The 18,281-nt window shown below is 37.9% G+C and overlaps 1 protein-coding gene and 1 long non-coding RNA gene across 3 annotated transcripts in view; both read right to left on the bottom strand.

Moving 5' to 3' along the window:
* The window catches only part of BMP2K (BMP2 inducible kinase), a 124,248-nt gene that overhangs the window by 5,056 nt on the left and 100,911 nt on the right, over positions 1-18,281 (bottom strand). Inside the window, exon 15 of one of the 2 annotated variants that reach the window (XM_037051022.1) lies at positions 15,029-15,139. The exons of the other annotated variant lie outside the window; for it this stretch is intronic. Coding sequence (XP_036906917.1) covers positions 15,029-15,139 — 111 coding nt within the window. The remainder of the gene's footprint in view (positions 1-15,028; positions 15,140-18,281) is intronic. 2 annotated transcript variants of the gene reach the window in all.
* On the bottom strand, positions 904-13,541 carry LOC118990403 (uncharacterized). Its single transcript, XR_005067218.1, has 3 exons — positions 13,529-13,541; positions 6,769-6,776; positions 904-983 (listed from the first exon to the last, which is right to left on the bottom strand). It is a non-coding gene; the product is annotated as an uncharacterized LOC118990403 (long non-coding RNA).

The following is an 18,281-nucleotide window of genomic DNA, read 5'->3' as shown; positions in this document are numbered from 1 at the left end:
TTTCTTAATTGGCATTCTGTTTTTTTGGGTTTTTGTAAACTGGTACCTTACGAGTTGGGTTGACATGGCATGCGTCCCCACAGCCTGACCAAAGCTGGACCAGGTACTGATCTATGGGGACATCTGCCTTCTCTAGATGACACATCTTCCTGTAACTATCATTTCTATACTACTAGACATTACATTAAAAATGTATGTTATGATACCCTCAAGAAAAAACCTTCGCTATCACTATGGTCACCCTATCATCAATAATAAAACTACATCACAAATAGTGCGCTTTACACTTTCATTGTATGGTATACGCTAAAGATACAGTGTATTAGTTTACAGGAAAATATGCTGCCCTCCCAATACATTGGTGTAGTGAACTGATTTTCCAGAGGTAGGGCTCAAACTGAATTGACCCAACTGCATATCCATTCACCCTTTTCCCCGTGACTAAGATCACATACTTCCAAAACCATTAGCTAGGGCTGAAGTACAGTCTGTCCTCATGAAACCTGGTTTGCGTACAAGGGGAGGATCGCCACTTCCCACTAGTACCATGGTGCTGCTCCCTGCGGCATATGACACCTCGAGTTACTTCCTTTTCTCTGGAAGTCAGCTCTCTGGTCGTCCCTGTTCTCTTGCCCATTCTTAGTCGTATTTGTAGACTCCTCCTTCACCAGCATCTCCTTAAACACGTATGTTCCCCGGGTTCTGTCCTTGGCTGTCCTTGTCCCTTAGCATGTCTACCCTGGGTCTTAACTAATGGATGTTAATTGTCACATACACCATAATGACTGGATCTCTAACACCTACCATGAATAATTATCAATCTTATTCATCTAATACTTATCATTAATATGTATCCTACCATTACTTCAAACTCAGTAATTTCAAAAGAAATCATCCTTCTTCTTAAAATGGGCTCCTCACCAGTTCCACTGAATTCCCACAGAAAAGCACTTCCTTGCTCTACAAAACAGCAGGAAGTCATTCTCCCCCTCCCACCAGTGTTTTTAAAATCTCCTGAGTCTGTTCCCTTCTGTCCCTCGGCCAGCTGTTTGTTTCATTCCCCCTCCATCTCTCGCCCTGCAGCTCCTCAGCTTTGCAACTCGCCATCTGCCCCCAGCCCCATGCCGCTCAAACCGCTCCTCGGCCCTGTCACCTGTTCGACTTCCGAAACACTAATCATGCGGCTACGACTTAAAACCTGTTAGTGGCTCTCTGACATCCCACCCTTAGCCCACACAGGGTGCCCTTCTCTGGATCTGTCCTACCCTGTCTTTGGTCTTGGACCCTGCTGTCTCCCATGGATTTTCTTCATTACAGCCACACCTGAACTCTCCCTACTTAGGAACTGAGCAGATTTGGAGGGAGTTGGTTTTGTCTGTTTGTTGGATAGCCATCCAGCTATCCAACCTCTTCAAGTTTGCTATCAGAAACTGAGGAACCTAAGAGATCTGCGTGTCCAGGGGCACTCTGCTGTTTTAACATCCTTCTACCGTTTAATACAATCCCCAGCAGGAATGTCCTAGCATTCTCATGCCCACCTGACTTGCCTAGCAGACCTGGCTATATGTCAGGACCCAGCCTTGTCTCAGCTGTTAGGAGGCACCCCTTGAAAAACACCTGTATTCGGTGCTTCTGATGAATCTAGTGCAAGCCTTAATTGTAGCACCTACTGAACTGTATTACAATTATTTGTTTAGTTGCTTGGTTTCCTACTTAATTACAAGCTCGTAGACAAAAGCATATTTATCACTTACCTCATGTGTCATTCGTTTCTACCCTAGTACTGTGCTGGATCAGGACTTATTGAAATGAAACAATTAGCAACTACTCTGAACTCACACCTGTGGACACATATAGAGCCAATGTACTCAGAATAGAATAAAGTTTTTAGGAAAATAAACCCTTTACACTGGAGATGTTTTTAGCTCAGAATTCAGTTAGTTACATTTTTTTTTATTCAGCAAAAACATCAGATCCTTTATTATACGCTATATACACTGATCATACACATCTGTGTAAACTCCAGGAGTTCACACTCAGGTGTGGAGATAGCGCAAGTGCACGGACTGTGACTGGTGCTCTGAAAGAACAGCAGGGGGCGAGTCCGGCGCGGGGAAGGCATCGGCCTGCTCTGGACAGTCAGCAAAGGCTCTCTGCGGAGACGAGTGAACAGTGACCAGGACAGGCAGAAAGCTGCTCCAACTAAAAGCTCCAGCACGCGTGAAGGCCAATTCAAGAAAAAGGTTAGCACATGGGTGAGGGGCTGAGAGCACCGTGAGTGAGCACTGGGAACACTGTTCAACACGAGGTAGGAGGGGAAAGGACCGAACCGGGAAGGTCCTTTACAGCCATGACAAAGAGTTTGCATTTTATTCTAAATTGTAGAGTGGAAAGCCATCACAGGCTTTACTTAAAATGAGTATCATGATCAGACTGATATTTCAAAACATATCTAAGGAGAGGGTACAGAGGAGATCAGGGAACAGGAAATTGGTCATTCACTAGAAAGTACGGCGGCCTGGGCAATGGCAGTGTTGGCAGGGTCAGAAATGGAAGCATAAGAGATTGAAGAGGAAAACTCTGGGCGGATGGTAGTGCCATTAACAGAAAAGAGTGAATAAAAACTTGAGAGTAGAGAACATTATCAGGCATTGGTTTTGGACACACAGCTTGCGGTATCTGTGAGATAGTGAAGTGTGAGCTGATATCTGAGGCTTGAGCACGATGGTTGGTTTTTAGCTGGAAAAAACAGGTTTGGGAGTTACTGCCATGCAGAGGATATGTAGCAAGTCACAGGTCCGAAGAAAATCACCTAGGAAGAGAGTAGAGGAAAAGGGAAGGGGATCCAAATCTTTGAGACCTCAGGGGACAAACACAAGTCAGCAGAGGAAGCTGCAAGGCAAACTGAAAAGTGCCAGAAAAGAGGACTAAAAGCAGATGCGTGCAATGTTCCAGGGGATAAGGATGTGTCTCCAGGGGAGGGAGCAGACAGCTGAGCTGGGTGATGCAAAGAGCTCCAGTGAACCGGGGATAGAACACGGCCACGGCTCTGGCCAGCTCTGCAGTCTGTTGGCAATCCTGAAGTGAGCAGAGGGCAGGAAGCCTAGTGGGGCTGTGTGAGGGCAAGAGAGACATGGAGAGTTCCATCAGGTTGTTCTTAAACACAAATATCATCTTCATTTTATTATTTACTGGCCCAGTTCCTTGAAACCAGGGAAGAGCTATTGGCTGTTTCTTGACATTTATAATGGGCTTATCTTAAATCCTAACAGATTAAACCCAAATCAAATGCAGATTCCCCAGTGGACTTCCCCATACAGCATATTTCTGAATGAAAAATAAAGATTACTTTTAGATTTGCCATGGAATTTATTTTCACGAATTTTTATTCAAAAGCAAAAGATTTGAAGGCAAAGACACACAATCATCCCTAACGCTAGGACATTTCCTCTATGGTGCATCACAACATGTTACTTCCTCAAGCTACCTACCCACGCACAGAGAACCACAATGGGCACCCTTCACCCCTGCTCAGGCACATCTTCAGGAATGTTCCAGTGTTTCCCAAAGTGTGTCCTGCAGAACACCACTGCCACAATGAGAACCAAACAGCTCTACAGTCTCAGGTAACGGTGTATAAAACGCTGCTGCACTATATAATGCGGGGCCGCCCCTGCTCACCTAGAAAATGCACATGTGTGAAAGGTGCTGGCAAGCCCTACAGAACAGAATGCTTCATCTTATGAAACCTAAACTTCCCAGTCTGCTTCACTACACTTCTATGTACATGAAACACCTATTAACCTTCATAAACTTTGCCCAAAGCTCTTGGGGAAAGTGCTGCCCTACAACGTCTCTGGGAAATCTTCCTTTTCCCAGAGAAGGACACAAAGTTTTGTTTCTAAAGGTCTTCTGGAACATTTAACATAGGACAGAAATCCTTCAGTTGACCTACTTTCTGTTACTCTTAGATTTTAACCCCAGTCTTCTAAATCGACTGCCTCCTTTACCCAGCCGGCCGACACTGCTTTCCGAGCACAGCCGTCACCTACCTCTCGCCCTGCCCGCCCTCCGTCGGCGTCTCAAGGCTGCGTTAATGGAGACACACATTTCTTGGTTGGGAAGTGCCAGATGGAACTATATTTTAATTGTCAGTGTGGATACAAATTTGTGGAGTCTTTTCATTTTCAGTGCATCTTTACAGGTAGCAGTAATGGGGCGTTATTATTCTGACAGGAACATGATAGAACATTATATATACAACATTCAACTACCTATAGAACCCCCAGGTGGTTTCTAGTCTTTTCAGCATTCTAAATAGAGCCATGACCATGCACTTTTCCTGGAGGGGGAAAGATAATAAAACTCCCCTTTTTAAATATCAATTTTACTTTATTGATTTACTTCCCCCCCTTGTGAATAATACACAGCTAATAAAGTTAAGCCAGTAACAATCTCCAATGAGATCACAGCTAAATGCTCTCTGTATATACATTATCATATTATGAGGGAACAATATAATAGGTTCTACTACACAAGATTTTGTAAAGAAAGCCCTTGAAGCAGTGCCTGACACTTGATAAGCACTCAACAGAGTTAACTGTCATCATTTCCAGGACAAGGCCAAGCTCAACCATCTCTTTCATTATACTCCAACTGCCTAGACATTTCTCTGGATTCAACAGCCAAAGGGGAATCTAAACCAGAGAGAAGAATGGGGAATAGGGAGAGAGGAGAGTGCAATTCTATGGCTAATTTAAGGGTAGTTCAGGTCACTAGGTTGCACGACTGAAACTAAAATAATATTGCCTATCAACTGTAATTGACAAAATTAATTCAAAACAAAACACACACACAGAATAGTTCAGGTCCACTTTAGAACTGGCTGGAAACAAGTAGGCAGACAAATGTGTATCTGCACACCACAAGGGTTCATTTTGGATCCTGAAAACTCTATCTCTGATTTTTAAAACAGCTACAGTTGTGAGCACAGTGTAAGAAATTGAAAAGGACTGCTTTCAAAAAGAACAGGAAAAGACACACACAATGACATATGCCATCTTTGCAGATGCTGGTTACATCCCTGAAAAATATAGGCAACTAGGGAAATTATCTGTATAGATAGACTAGTTTTCTTCCTTTTGTTGTCTCCCCTTGATGAAACGAAAGCAAGCAACCAAAAATATTTACCCAAATTCCTTTTTCGCCTCCCATATTTCTTACAACCTACCCTGACACTGTATGTTTCTCTGTTCCCCCACCTTCACTAGCTGATGAAGCATACTCAGAACAACTTAACATGAAGCACCACTGAGCACAATTTACATGTGATCTTCTCACTCTACCGTACCTCCTGCCAGGACAAGTTAAGTTCCAGGCTACAAGTTACAACAATCCTCAATAAGATTTCACTTTCTGTAGTAAGAGCTATCTATTTAATTGTCCTCTCTTTGCTGTAAAAGCTATAGAAGAACTGAGAAAAATGCAATTATACAAAAATAAAAATTATTTCAACATATTCTAAGGCCTTCTCAGTCCTATCCCATAGGCACAAGAGACAGTAAGATCAGTATTACAAGTTATAAGGTTGGTTACAAACTATACAATGTACAATACTTTAAAATGTAACTTTACAGCTAAGAGTACCATCAACTTTCATAATCTATTTCTCTGCCTGAATATATACCCGTTTAAAACAAAACCCTCCGATATCCCTACCATTTGCTCCTGGTGCCAGATTGCGTCTTCCAAGTTGTTATGATTTACTCTGAAATTTAAATCAGGATTATTTCACTGCTTAAGGTAATTTCCCAAAAGTATTACCTAAGTACTGCCTTTAATTCAATATATCCTAAATCCTAATAATCCCTATATTTACTGAGATTTGAATTATTAACATAAAAATGGCTGTTTTTCAAGTAAGCGGAATGAGCACTAGGAACACGTACTTAAAGCATAGACGAATTCTCTGGAACATGCCCAGGAACACACCTCAGTTATATTTTTTGTGTATTGATTTTGTAAAACATTGTAAAATGTCATATACTGACCAATTCTTATTTCTGACTATAAGTAGGGCTTCCTTACACTAAACACAACAGAATGATACTCTGACGGCTTCTAGTCAGTAGAGTCTTTATTTCTGTTTTGTGCCTTGAGACCACAAATTGTAAAATTCCAGGTTTTTTAGTAATCCTCATCTTTTGAAGTTGGGTCTGATTGCTGCAAATAGCCAAAATCCAATCAGAGCCAAATCCTACAAGTAAGCTGAGTTATTAAGATAGATAATGCAGATTTGGATAAATTATTAAGAACAGCAATGATAGGTTATGAAGTCTTGAATTCTCTTGTGTCGCACATCAACTGTTTCTCAGGGAAATTCCAAGTACTGAAAAAAAGTTTGAATAGAAGTCATTAAAGTAAGTGTCAAAAGAACTAGTACTTATTCTCATTGCTTTCTGGCTTTAAACAAAGCTCAAATATAGAATTTCAAGATAGCTGTTCAAAGCTAACTAAAGTACTGTGTCAATTATTCAGCACTGTCAGCAAAGTAACAAGCATTACTAAATAGGTGAAATACTGTATTAATCATTTGGTAACAGTCTGTACAGAATACATACAGCACACTTCCCCTCCTTCATCAGCAGAGGAGACAAAATGGAAGTGTTCTTTGATCACCTGTTCTCAAGCAGAATCAGGAGTTACTAGTTCTGCATCTGCCTCAGAGAACTGTCGCTGAGATTACAGTTAGGAAACTGCTAAGGCTACACTGCTGGCTGGTTGCTGGTACTCACTGAAGGGCTACATTAGGGTTACTGCTAATGTTTACACCATCACTTCATGGCTGTCTATGCAGCACCTACTATATCCATGTACCTTGAGTGGTACTGAGAAATGCATCGAGAGAGAACAGTAACTAACACTGTCAACTGCAGAAATGCAGCGCCAAGGGTTTTTCACACACTGTCTCTTAACTCCTTACCATGAGGTTCCCACAACATTGGGGGGAAAATGCTCTGTAAGATTTGCTGTGCTCTTTCCTCTTCAATTTTATCAACCACATCTTCAAAACTGTTCCCCTTGCTTTCCACGGCAGATCACTGTCATGACTTCTATCACTGTCCCCAACCAATGCTCATTCCTTTGCTTTCTCTTTGCTCTTTCCATCTTTCTATTGGTGACCTTAATCCTGTTTCATAGCTTCAACTATATTTTCAAAGGAAAAAACAAGAATGGATTTTTAGAGATGTAGTCCAATTTCCTTTTATACATAAATTGAAAGTAGGAAAAATGGTTTGCCCATGTTGAAGACCATCCCTCAAGGCCAAAGTGACTTCTTTGCCGATGCCACTAGTTTAAGACTCTCACCTGTAAATTCTACAATTAAACTACCAGTAGAGGATCGTCACCAGCAAACATTCAATATAGTACATCATCAAAATAACATAAAACCCCAGGCTTGCCTTACATCTCTTTGGTATCCCCTTTACAAAGTCATGCTTCCAAAGTTTAAACACACACACACACACACACACACACACACACACACAAACACCTAAAAAAATGGGCATTGTATTGTTTCTATTTCAGCAAATTGAAACTGTACAACACATACTTTGTGTTGATTATTTTATAAGGTTACATTCTGGAAATACTATAAGGTCTTTTCAAAAATGAAAGAATTCTCAACTTTACAAAATCCATGGAAAATTAACATCCAAATAACCTCAGTTACTTAATCTATAAAATAAGGAAAATAACAGAACTTACCTGATAATGCTAAACATGAAATAATATTATTTACTAAAAGCTCATTAAATATTGTGTGAGAAGAAAGATACGAGACTATCAAAGTGTACTTTGATACTGAAGTTGTTCTTCAAGATACTGCAGGGCACACAAAGCTGAGTAAGACAATTACTGCCTTCCAGAAGCTTATCACTGACTTAACAGTTGGGACACCCACGTGCCAATCCTGATCCCAGTGATCTGGAGATGACTCACCAACCTGACCAAATGAAATAAAGGACATCCATCTGCCAAATGAATGTTAAGATGATAAATTCATCTATTCCGTGCCTGAGTTTTCATTATAAAAAAATTCTAGATGTTAAAGTTACAGTCTAACATAATCTAAAAGACAATTTCAAACTTAAAAGCTAAAATCTACAGTCAATTTTCATAGATTTTCATATATTTATTATAGTATTCTTTTAAATAAACACTTGATGAAAAAATCAGATCCTTGCTAAGATCTTCACAAACTCTATCAAAAAATTAAACATGTATAGAAAATGTCAAAAATGTGGTGAGAGGAACATTTTTGCATCATACTATTCATATTGCCACTCTTCTAAGTAGGTTTCCATCTTTTAGAGGACAGTTCATTTAGTTATAAGACAGGTGGTACAATTTTAATCATATAAGAAGCTTCCAGTTTCAAAGAAATTTTGTTTTGATGTTCTTTTCTTTGCTATCAGATTACAGAGGATAAATGGCTTGAAACTGCTATTATAATTACATGCCTTCCGTTGTCTCATCATGTATGGTATAAGGGAGGGGCTGAGGCTGTAAGACTTTAAAGCCCACTTGGAATTGGTAGCACACTGCCTGCCATCATTTCCCAGCAATCCATCATGCCAGGCCCAAGGATTAGAGGACTAGGCTGTTTTACCAAAATCTGTAGTACTTCTCTGAAGACAGGAAGCTTGGAGAGAGGAAGCTTCTTAGACTGAGCCTCGGAGTGACGAGGGCGAGTGTAAGAAGACAATCACCCTAGATGTGAACAGTATCTACCAGCCAGATCAAATATGCTGTAAAACTGACATTTCTAATACGTTAGTCATACTCTGGTTTCTCTTCAGATCGTATAAATCTTTCGCCTTTGACTAATATGTTAGTCATAACACTGTAGATTTTTATTTAAAATAGGCCACGTAACACTTTTACTTGATGTTCAGTACAGAGTTTCGTATTAGACAGAGCTGGATTCCTACTCATACACTAACCTTAAGCAAGTCCTTGATTCCCTCTGAGGGAATCCACTGTATGTACACAATGGAATTCAATAAATGGTAACCATTACAGTTAACATCCTGTAATAGAAAAATTTGATCTTCGAGAATTACATACTACAATCTAAAAATATAAATGACACACTTCATTCATCATGGCTTATAAAATAATGCAGCACTTGGACTGACAACTTGTAATAGTTTATAATCCAACAAATACTTGTTATACATAATGGGACCTTTTCCAACTCTAAACTCAACTTAAGTTCCTATTAGATAATGAGACCCATGATGTGGGTCTGGGATTTGGGAGAATGGGGGAAACTTGTGAAACATAATTAAAAACGAAATGCAATGTAAGAAATCTATAACTCCAGATTCATAATTCATATGGCCTATATGTCAATAAAATTCTTTAAATACTATGTTTCAGAAGTTTTATTTATTAAAATTAGGTAGTCCACACTATAGTATATATAATTCACAAAGCCACGCACACTATGTTGGTAAACTAATTGTAAAATACCACCTTGGAGAGAAGGAAAGGTGTGGGGATTTCAGGATGGGATAAATACATGCTTTTTAGTATTATTTTTATGTGAACACTGGTAGTTAATGCTTTCATGAAAAAAGAAATGGATTTACTTTCAGCCAAGATGGGGGCAGAGGCAGACACACTGTGCCTCCTTGCACAACCAAAAGGACAAAAACAATTTAAAACAAAAAAATAGTCAGAATTGCCAGAAAATCAAACTGTATAGAAGTCCAACAACCAAGGAGTTAAAGAGGAAAAATTTAGGCCCTGGCTGGTGTAGCTCAGTGGATTGAGCCCGGGCCTGCGAACCACACGATCGCGGTTCGATTCCCAGTCAGGGCACATGGCTGGGTTGCAGGCCAGTTCCCAGCAGGGGACTCAGGACAGGCAACCATACATTGATATTTCTCTCCTCTCTCCTTCCCTTCCCCTCTAAAGATAAATAAATAAAATTTTAAAAAAGAAGAAGAAAAATTTATCCAGCTGGTTGGAGGGGCAAAGACAGGTGACTGGGGTGGAGAGGGTGCATGGCAAGTCAGTGGCTGGTGGACTAGAACAGGAAAGGAGGAGGCTAGCAGAGCAGAAAGTCTCACACTTGCGTGCAGATAAACCAGGAGGAACAACTGGGGGCAAGACAGACCATGCAACCCAGCAACACAGTGCAGGAAAAAAAAAAGCCTCACAACCTCTGGCTATAGAAACCTGTGAGGGTTGCAAGCAAGATAAACTCCCAGACTCACAGGACAGTTCACTGGAGAGACCCATGGTGTCCTAGAATGTACACAAACCCATCTACCAGGGAATCAGCAGCAGAAGGTACCAATTTGTTTGTGGGTAGAAGGGGAAGTGACTGAAAGCCAGCCAAGCACTGAGCAAGCAGCATTATTCCCTCTCCGACCCCTCCACCACATACAGCATCAATGCAGTGAAGTGGGTTGCCCTGCCCTGGTAAATGCCTAAGGTTCTGCCCCTTACTACGTAACAGGCACACCGAGACAAAGAAATATGGCCCAAATGAAAGAAGAGATCAAAACTCCAGAAAAACACCGAAGTGATGAAAAGATAGCCAACTTATAAGATACAGAGTTCAAAACACTGCTAATCGGGATGCTCACAGAAATAGTGGAGTATAGTTGCGAAATAGAGGGAAAAGGGAAGGCTATGAAAAGTGAAATGAAGAAAATAGGAAAACAACAGTGAAGAGAAGGAAACTGGGACTCATATCAATGATTTGGAACAGAAGGAAGAAATAAACATTCAACCAGAACAGAATGAAGAAACAAGAATTTTTTTAAAAAATGAGGAAAGGGTTAGGAACCTCCGGGACAACTTTAAACGTTCCAACATTTGAATCATAGGGGTGCCAGAAGGAGAAGAGGAAGACCAAAGAATTGAAAACTTATTTGAAAACATAATGAAGGAGAACTTCCCCAACCTGGAGGAAAAAAACAGACTTCCAAGAAATCGAGGAAGCTCAAAGAGTCCCAGAAGTTGGAACCAAGGAGGATACACCAAGGCACATCATAATTACATTAGCCAAGATTAAAGATGAGAGAATCTTAAAAGCAGCAGGAGAAAAGGAGATGGTTATCTACAAAGGAGTTCCCATAAGACTATAAACTGATTTCTCAAAAGAAACCTTGCAGGCAAGAAGGGGATGAAAAGAAGTGTTCAAAGTCATGAAAAGCAAGGCCCTACATCCAAGATTACTCTCCAGCAAAGCTTTCATTTAGAATGGAAGTGCAGATAAAGTGCTTCCCAGATAAGGTCGAGTTAAAGGAGTTCATCATCAGCAAGCCCTTATTATATGAAATGTTAAAGGGACTTATCTAAGAAAAAGATGATGACCAAAAATAGGTACAATAAAATGACAACAAACAACTATCAACAACCAAAGCTTAAGAAAAATTTTTTTAAAAGTGGAGATCACATGGAGGGTTATCAGTGCAGAGGGGGTGGAAGGAGGATGGGGGAAAAGATACAGGGAATAAGAAGCATAAATGGTAGGTACAAAATAGACAGAGGGAGCTCTGGCTGGTGTAGCTCAGAGCTGGTGTAGCTCAGTGGATGGAGCGCGGGCCAGACAATCAAGGTTCGATTCCCAGTCAGGGCACATGCCTGGGTTGCAGGCCAGACCCCAGCAGGGGACACACCAGAGGCAACCATACATTGAGGTTTCTCTCCCTCTCTCCTTCCCTTCCCCTCTAAAGATGAGTAAATAAAATCTTTAAAAAATTAGAAGATATTAAAAAATAGACAGAGGGACGTTAAGAATAATATGGGAAATGGAGAAGCCAAAGAACTCATATGGACATGGACATATGGACATGAACTAGAGGAACGCTGGTGGGAGGGGAGGTGTGGGGCACAGGGGAGTAAAGGGGGGAAAATGGGACAACTATAATAGTATAATCAATAAGATATACTTTAAAAATTAAATGGCATATTAAAATAGATGGTCATGGTGCAAACCTTCATAAACAGGTTCTACACTTTATTTACAGGTTTCATTCAACAGCTGAGAACACTAGCTCATTTTTACCAGAACTTTGTACTACTACTACTGGATAGCAGCTGCAAACTTATCAACACTAAGATTTTGGAATTTAGTACTAAGTAGTAAAAATACTATTTGAGTAACACTACTGACAACAACAGCCACAAAAGGAACCAACACTGAGAATGCATATAGTTTGTATAACATTCCTTCATTTAATCCTTTCAATAAACTCATCAAGTAGTTAATATGATCTCCAATTTAATATTAAAAAATGCTCCAAGAAATTAGGCAACACCTACTATCACAGGGTTAATTTGTGATAGAACTAAGATACATACTCAGGGCTTTACATTTTCAAAGTCAATGTTCTTTATGATGTACCATACTACTAACACCAGTTTAGGAATGTGACATAACAGGTAAACATAATTCCATGACAGTTACAACTTATGGAATAAGGTATTACCCTCACATACAGCACCACACAGAATCTTGATATAACTGATTTTTGTATAAATGAACAATTACAATTTTTAATTCTGCCCATAAAGATATATTTAAAAAGAAATAAAAAGCTAGATTTGATTCATTTTAAAACATATGTTCTTTAGCTAAGCTTCCTAAAAGTAGAAACGTAGTATCATCAGCTAAGCCACCACACACACACACTTAATAGTAGTTTCTTTCCTTCTAGTCTAATGAATCTCCAGATACTCAAAATGCGAGGCAGAGTGTGTTTTCATTGGATAGACAATTCCTTTGTCTTTTTCCAATTTCTTCCTAAAGTTTATGGGGAAGTTCATTTTTAAGTAGATTCAGTTATTTTACTATTTGAGAAAAATGAATGCCCCAAATACTTTGTTTTTACTGCAAAATTGTACGTAACGAAGTGCTTCTAAGCTAGATAATGAACAGGTCAGGTATTTTTAGATTTGTACTCTAATTACGTAACTTGGATCTGATACATATAAATTAACAATGCTAATATTCCTAAATGATCGCCTTTTCTTCTCTCTCTGGAGCACATTTCTCCTAGGACCATATCCCCTTCTATTCCAGTCTCCACACTAAATTTTTGAACTACTGCAATGTTCATGGTCACATTAAATCTAAAAAGATATTTTGGAAGAGTAGCATTTGTATCAAAGGGCATTTTTAAGTTCACTGTCCTAACACTGAGAATATTAATTTTTAGGGACAATTTTTTCATGCATCCAATGATTATTATTAGGTAATTACTGGGTTGGCTATTTGACAGGATTCAAAGACAGACAATTCATACTTCCAACCCTCAACAAGCTTAAAATCTAATAGAAAAGTTTTAAAAAAAAACAATAAAAGGAGAAAACAAAATAGAAGCAGCAATCAAGCTCAAATCTATGAACCTATTTCTAGGTACAAAAATCCTAGGCCAACTCTAAAATAAGATGCCCTTCAAAAAAGCAAATCATTGAGGCTCACACTAGTTCCTGATTCTACTAGTCATTTTCCCCAGAGTTCTTTTAGAAGCTCTTGCAAAAAACAGAAGATGCATAGACATGTGCAAACCTGAAAAGTATTGTACAACTCTTTCTAGAGTATGGAAGAAAAAAAAAAAAGCCAGTTCCAAAACCACTTTCTGCAACAGCTAGATCAATACCTGAAGTCACTGAGGACTTACTATGACTGAGAACTTATAAAGACCATTTGAAGTACCAGAATTTTTGTTAAAGCGGCAACATTTGTATAATCTATTGGGAATATGAGGGAGCACATCTATGCTGATTAATTCAACAGACAGGGTAAACTGTCTCCCCCAGTTAATGATGTCAGGTCACTCATGAAAAAGATAATTAGGAAAAAACAAGCAGAATGTAAAAAGACTATGGACTCTTGTCAAAAACTGGCAAAAAGTAAACCATGAAACATGAAACTATGCAGAAACACTCATTCTGAATAACCAAATCTTATTGTTGAAAAGCTATATAACACTGCATCAATATATTCTTCAGAAATCCTAAATATCTATTTCTTTGATGAAAAGATAAATATAAAAATAACCGACAGCACAGACAGTCTGCTTAGCTTTGGAGATCAGGCACCTTCAGAATGCTATGTCCTAACACAGAGGTGTCGTCGGCTCACCTATTTCTTATTTTGGCTTTACCTTCCTAAGTTTTTCCTCCATTGTTGTTCACTGCTGTGTGTATTTGTATTTAAATGGCAGTGATGATGTTACACATGTAACTTGCCTGAGAAATAAAAGAACATGGCTGACAGTTACTTTAAATATATGTATTCAACAAAACCTTCACCTTCTACAAAAGCATCACTTCTTCCAGTGCATTTCCCTTTTTCAAGAGTAAACTCATTATTTCTATAATAACCATATACACAAAAAATCCATTTATGCCAAAGTGATATCCTACTCAAATGTAATATCCTTAACATTGTTAACTGGGTAATTACTTTGAAAATATTACTACAAATATTTTTAAATGGTGAACAAATAATATTTAAAATCTGGATTGAAATCAAAGCAAGGATGTAAAAATAAAAGAATAGATTATTATTACTGTGACAAATACAGAATTCATAATTTTAAAATGCAACTACGAGGCACATACAAACTAGAAAAATATAAGATTTTTAAGTACAAGCGAAGCATAAAAATCCATCCTTATGTATTTCTAATACATAAACAAGAGACTTTCACGCACAGATTTTTTTCAACAGTATCCAATAAGAAAGGTGAAAAGAAACACTGATGGTTCTATTACGTAAATCAGCATTTTTCTATGTTGGCAAAAGGGACAACTGAACAACCCAATGGAAAAAATGACATTAACAAAACAAGGAGTACTAACAGTTACGATAATTTTCTATTCTCTTCTGTAACTAACACCTGATTCTTACTCTTGCTTTATAAGGATTTTTGTTCTTGATCTTGTTCTTGTGTGTATTTTTTTAATGATAGTGACGATGTTACATGTGACTTGCCTGAGTGAGAAATGAAAGGAACAGAACCAAAAGGATCTTCTGGAGGATGGTTATGTGGAGCACAAAGTGGGTCTACAGTCTTATCTGAGGATGCTTTCTCCTTGAGCCTGTCTGCAAAAATAAGATGAAACAAAAAAAAATAAAATAAAAACAAAATGGTCTTTAAAAAAATTTAAAAGTGGTTTACAGTAAAAATTACAGTGAAAATTAAACAAAGGAACAGCTCACATTAAATTCAGAGTTTATTTCTGTAAGTATTCGGGGTAGTCCCGAGTTTCATATACATTTGTTGCTTCAAAGGCAAGCTTAACAATGTAATCTCAGGGCTAGATCTCACTAAATGCAATTACCCTAATAACGTGGTTTGGTTTATCTAAACATCAGCTGTCTTTAACTTGTAACATATTAGACCTGAACTAAACCCAGCTTACTAAACAAGACATATTTGGCAGACGTTCTCCTTAAGTCAATATGAAAAAAATATTACAAATGTTCTCTCATTCATAAAATAAGTAAATCCTCTTTCTCGATAGCAATAAAATTCAGTATATTCTACTTTATTGTTTATTTCTCATGTTATTTTGTAGTTATTAAACCATTCACATACACAGGTACAAAGACATAAATTATCTCTCTACTAAATTAAATGCCCTAATGACATAATTTATTCATTCAACAAATTTTTCAGCATCTCTATTGGGCATTCAACATCAAAAACAAACAAACAAACAAACAAACAAACAAAAGATGCAATGAGCAACTAAGAAATACAAATGAGGTATGTTAAAAACAAACCTACAGAGAAAGACGTACTAGTCCCTGCACAGGGTGAAAGGAATTAAGGGAGATACTGATCAGATGGTTCGGGGTCCTGAGAAGGGTCCTGAGATCCTGTACTTCAACAAGCTCCCAGGTGTGCATGAGAGTCCTGCGTGTGATGTGATAGTCCTGGTCCAGGGAGCACAGTGTTGAGAAGGCCGAACCTAAGAGTCTCCAATATCCTGAATATACCTGTACTTAATCACTGCTCTGAACTATCTTTATGATAATGGATATAATAACTATCTTTTATAGCTAAAACTGCAAAATCCACATGAAACTTCAGGTTTAAATTTTTACTTAAAACTCTGTGGAATCACTAATAAACATTCTGTTAAGGAAACAATCTGACAATTCATGCATACACAAAACTCCCCAAATTTAAAAGCTAGCTTTCAAATTCAATACTGCAATGTATAACAAGGAAATTTCACTTTAGGTGTTCTTTTTCAGAATATTAACTGTATACTAGACTCGGAAGATCAATAACAAATGCTGACTGTACTATAAAATAAGTTTTTTAAAATAATATTTTGTTGCTCAACACTTATTGAAAGAGTAGTCAGTCTCTGCACACTGCACTGTGTGCCAAGGCAATGCAATATACAGATCACATATCATTGTAATCTACACTGGAAACCTATATGATCTTATTAACCAATGTCACCCCAATAAATTCAATGAAAATAAGATTAAATAAAAATAATTTCTGAACATTAAAAAAGAGAGAAGTTAGTCTCAGCATATTTCTGAAAAAAGAAGACTGGAGAATACATAACCAAGAATCTTTAATTTATTGTAATGAGAAGCCATAATCATACTGTAAGAAGAGGCCCCAAAACATCACTGAATCATACAGGGTACTTGTGGTTACCAATGTTATGAGGCCCTGAGTGCATTTGTAGAGTAACTTTAAAACCAGAAACTGTTTCTTGCATTAGAGTCCTAGACTCCCCCATTTGTTCTTCATTTCCCAAATTCTGGTGCACAAGAGAGGACAAAGGAAAGAGGCAGAATGGTGAAGAACAAATGGAGAGACTGCCTCAGAGTGATAGCCACAGCATACGACAACCCAAGAGCCCTCAATCTCAAAAATAAAGACAGAGTACATAGGCATTTGGGTCTAAATCAGGACCAGACTTCCTTCCTAAACCTGCATCAACTGTGATGGCCACATAACTACCGTGTAAAAGGTAATTACCCAGAACCCACCACAGACCTAATGAAGCAGAATATCTAGGTGGGTAACTTGGGAATCTACATTTTAAACATAATCATCAGGTTTATAAACTACTGTACCAATGATACCCAGAATATAAAAACGCAAAGTTGCCGCTAAGATTCTTTAAATCCTCACATGCCGGTGGGTGAATTCGCGGTAAATGTACAAACCGTACCATGTCGTGATGATAAGAGTACAAACATTATCACAGAGGAGTAAACTAATATTTTTTATATAGGGGTCCCCATAACTAAAAATACAGAGACATCATTCAGCTCAAAGTCCATTTATCCAGTTATCTCGAAACAGGTAACAGAATTTCTCATTGTTCCACAAAACACAGAGTTAATTTTTCCATGGAAGATTTATAAAGGTTATTTAGATTTCCAAAGCTCACATGATAATCTGGCTCCAGGGCACAAAATACAAGATAAATACACATATTAATATTGTAAATGATTGATTCTATAATCTATTATATACAAGTAAAAACTAATAAAATGTTATGCAGAGTTACTTTTCAAATACACAGTGACCTCTAAAATATATTTAAGTTCCATTTTCCAATGACTGGTTTTCTTTACCTCAGAGCAAAACTTTTGTTTGATTTTTTTAAATATAAGAACTTACCTCTTCCTGCCTTCCCAAAAGAATTGTGTTGGTGAATAAAGGAAGTGTCCTTTCAAAAAGTTTAATTGACATAGGTGGCAAAAATTCAGGATTTAAAAATCCTAGAATCAAAGTATATTCCATAAAATCTACCATCATAAAAGTTTAATTAATCTAAAACATTAATTCAGTGGCTTATAGGACTACTAGCTTGAACAGTCCGGTGGTTCATAAATAAGGTTTAAAAGTACACTCTTCATCTGATTTAAAACTGTTCTAATACATGAGAAAATTTCTGTTATTCTGTTCTGAAGGAAACTTAATAGGTCTGAATTAGCTTAAACTGATAAGAATTAATATTTTATAACAAACTAATTATATATACAGATGTTTATATATATTTTATTCTGTGGCTTCACAGAAAAAATAACACATTAAGTAGAATTTACAAAACAGCCAGTCTTTAGTTTCTTCTATTCTTTTAGCTTTGATGCATTTTGAAAGAAAAAACAATAAATCCACCATCAACAAAAAATTCCATTCATTAATTATTTTTAGTTAACATGTAGAGCTACACAACTATTTGAACAAATGTAAGTTAAA

The sequence above is a fragment of the Sturnira hondurensis genome, unplaced genomic scaffold (genome assembly GCF_014824575.4).
Source record: "Sturnira hondurensis isolate 20B ecotype Veracruz unplaced genomic scaffold, ASM1482457v3 Scaffold0007036, whole genome shotgun sequence".
NCBI classification, from domain to species: Eukaryota; Metazoa; Chordata; class Mammalia; order Chiroptera; family Phyllostomidae; genus Sturnira; species Sturnira hondurensis.
This window is presented reverse-complemented; position numbering and strand designations above follow the sequence as displayed.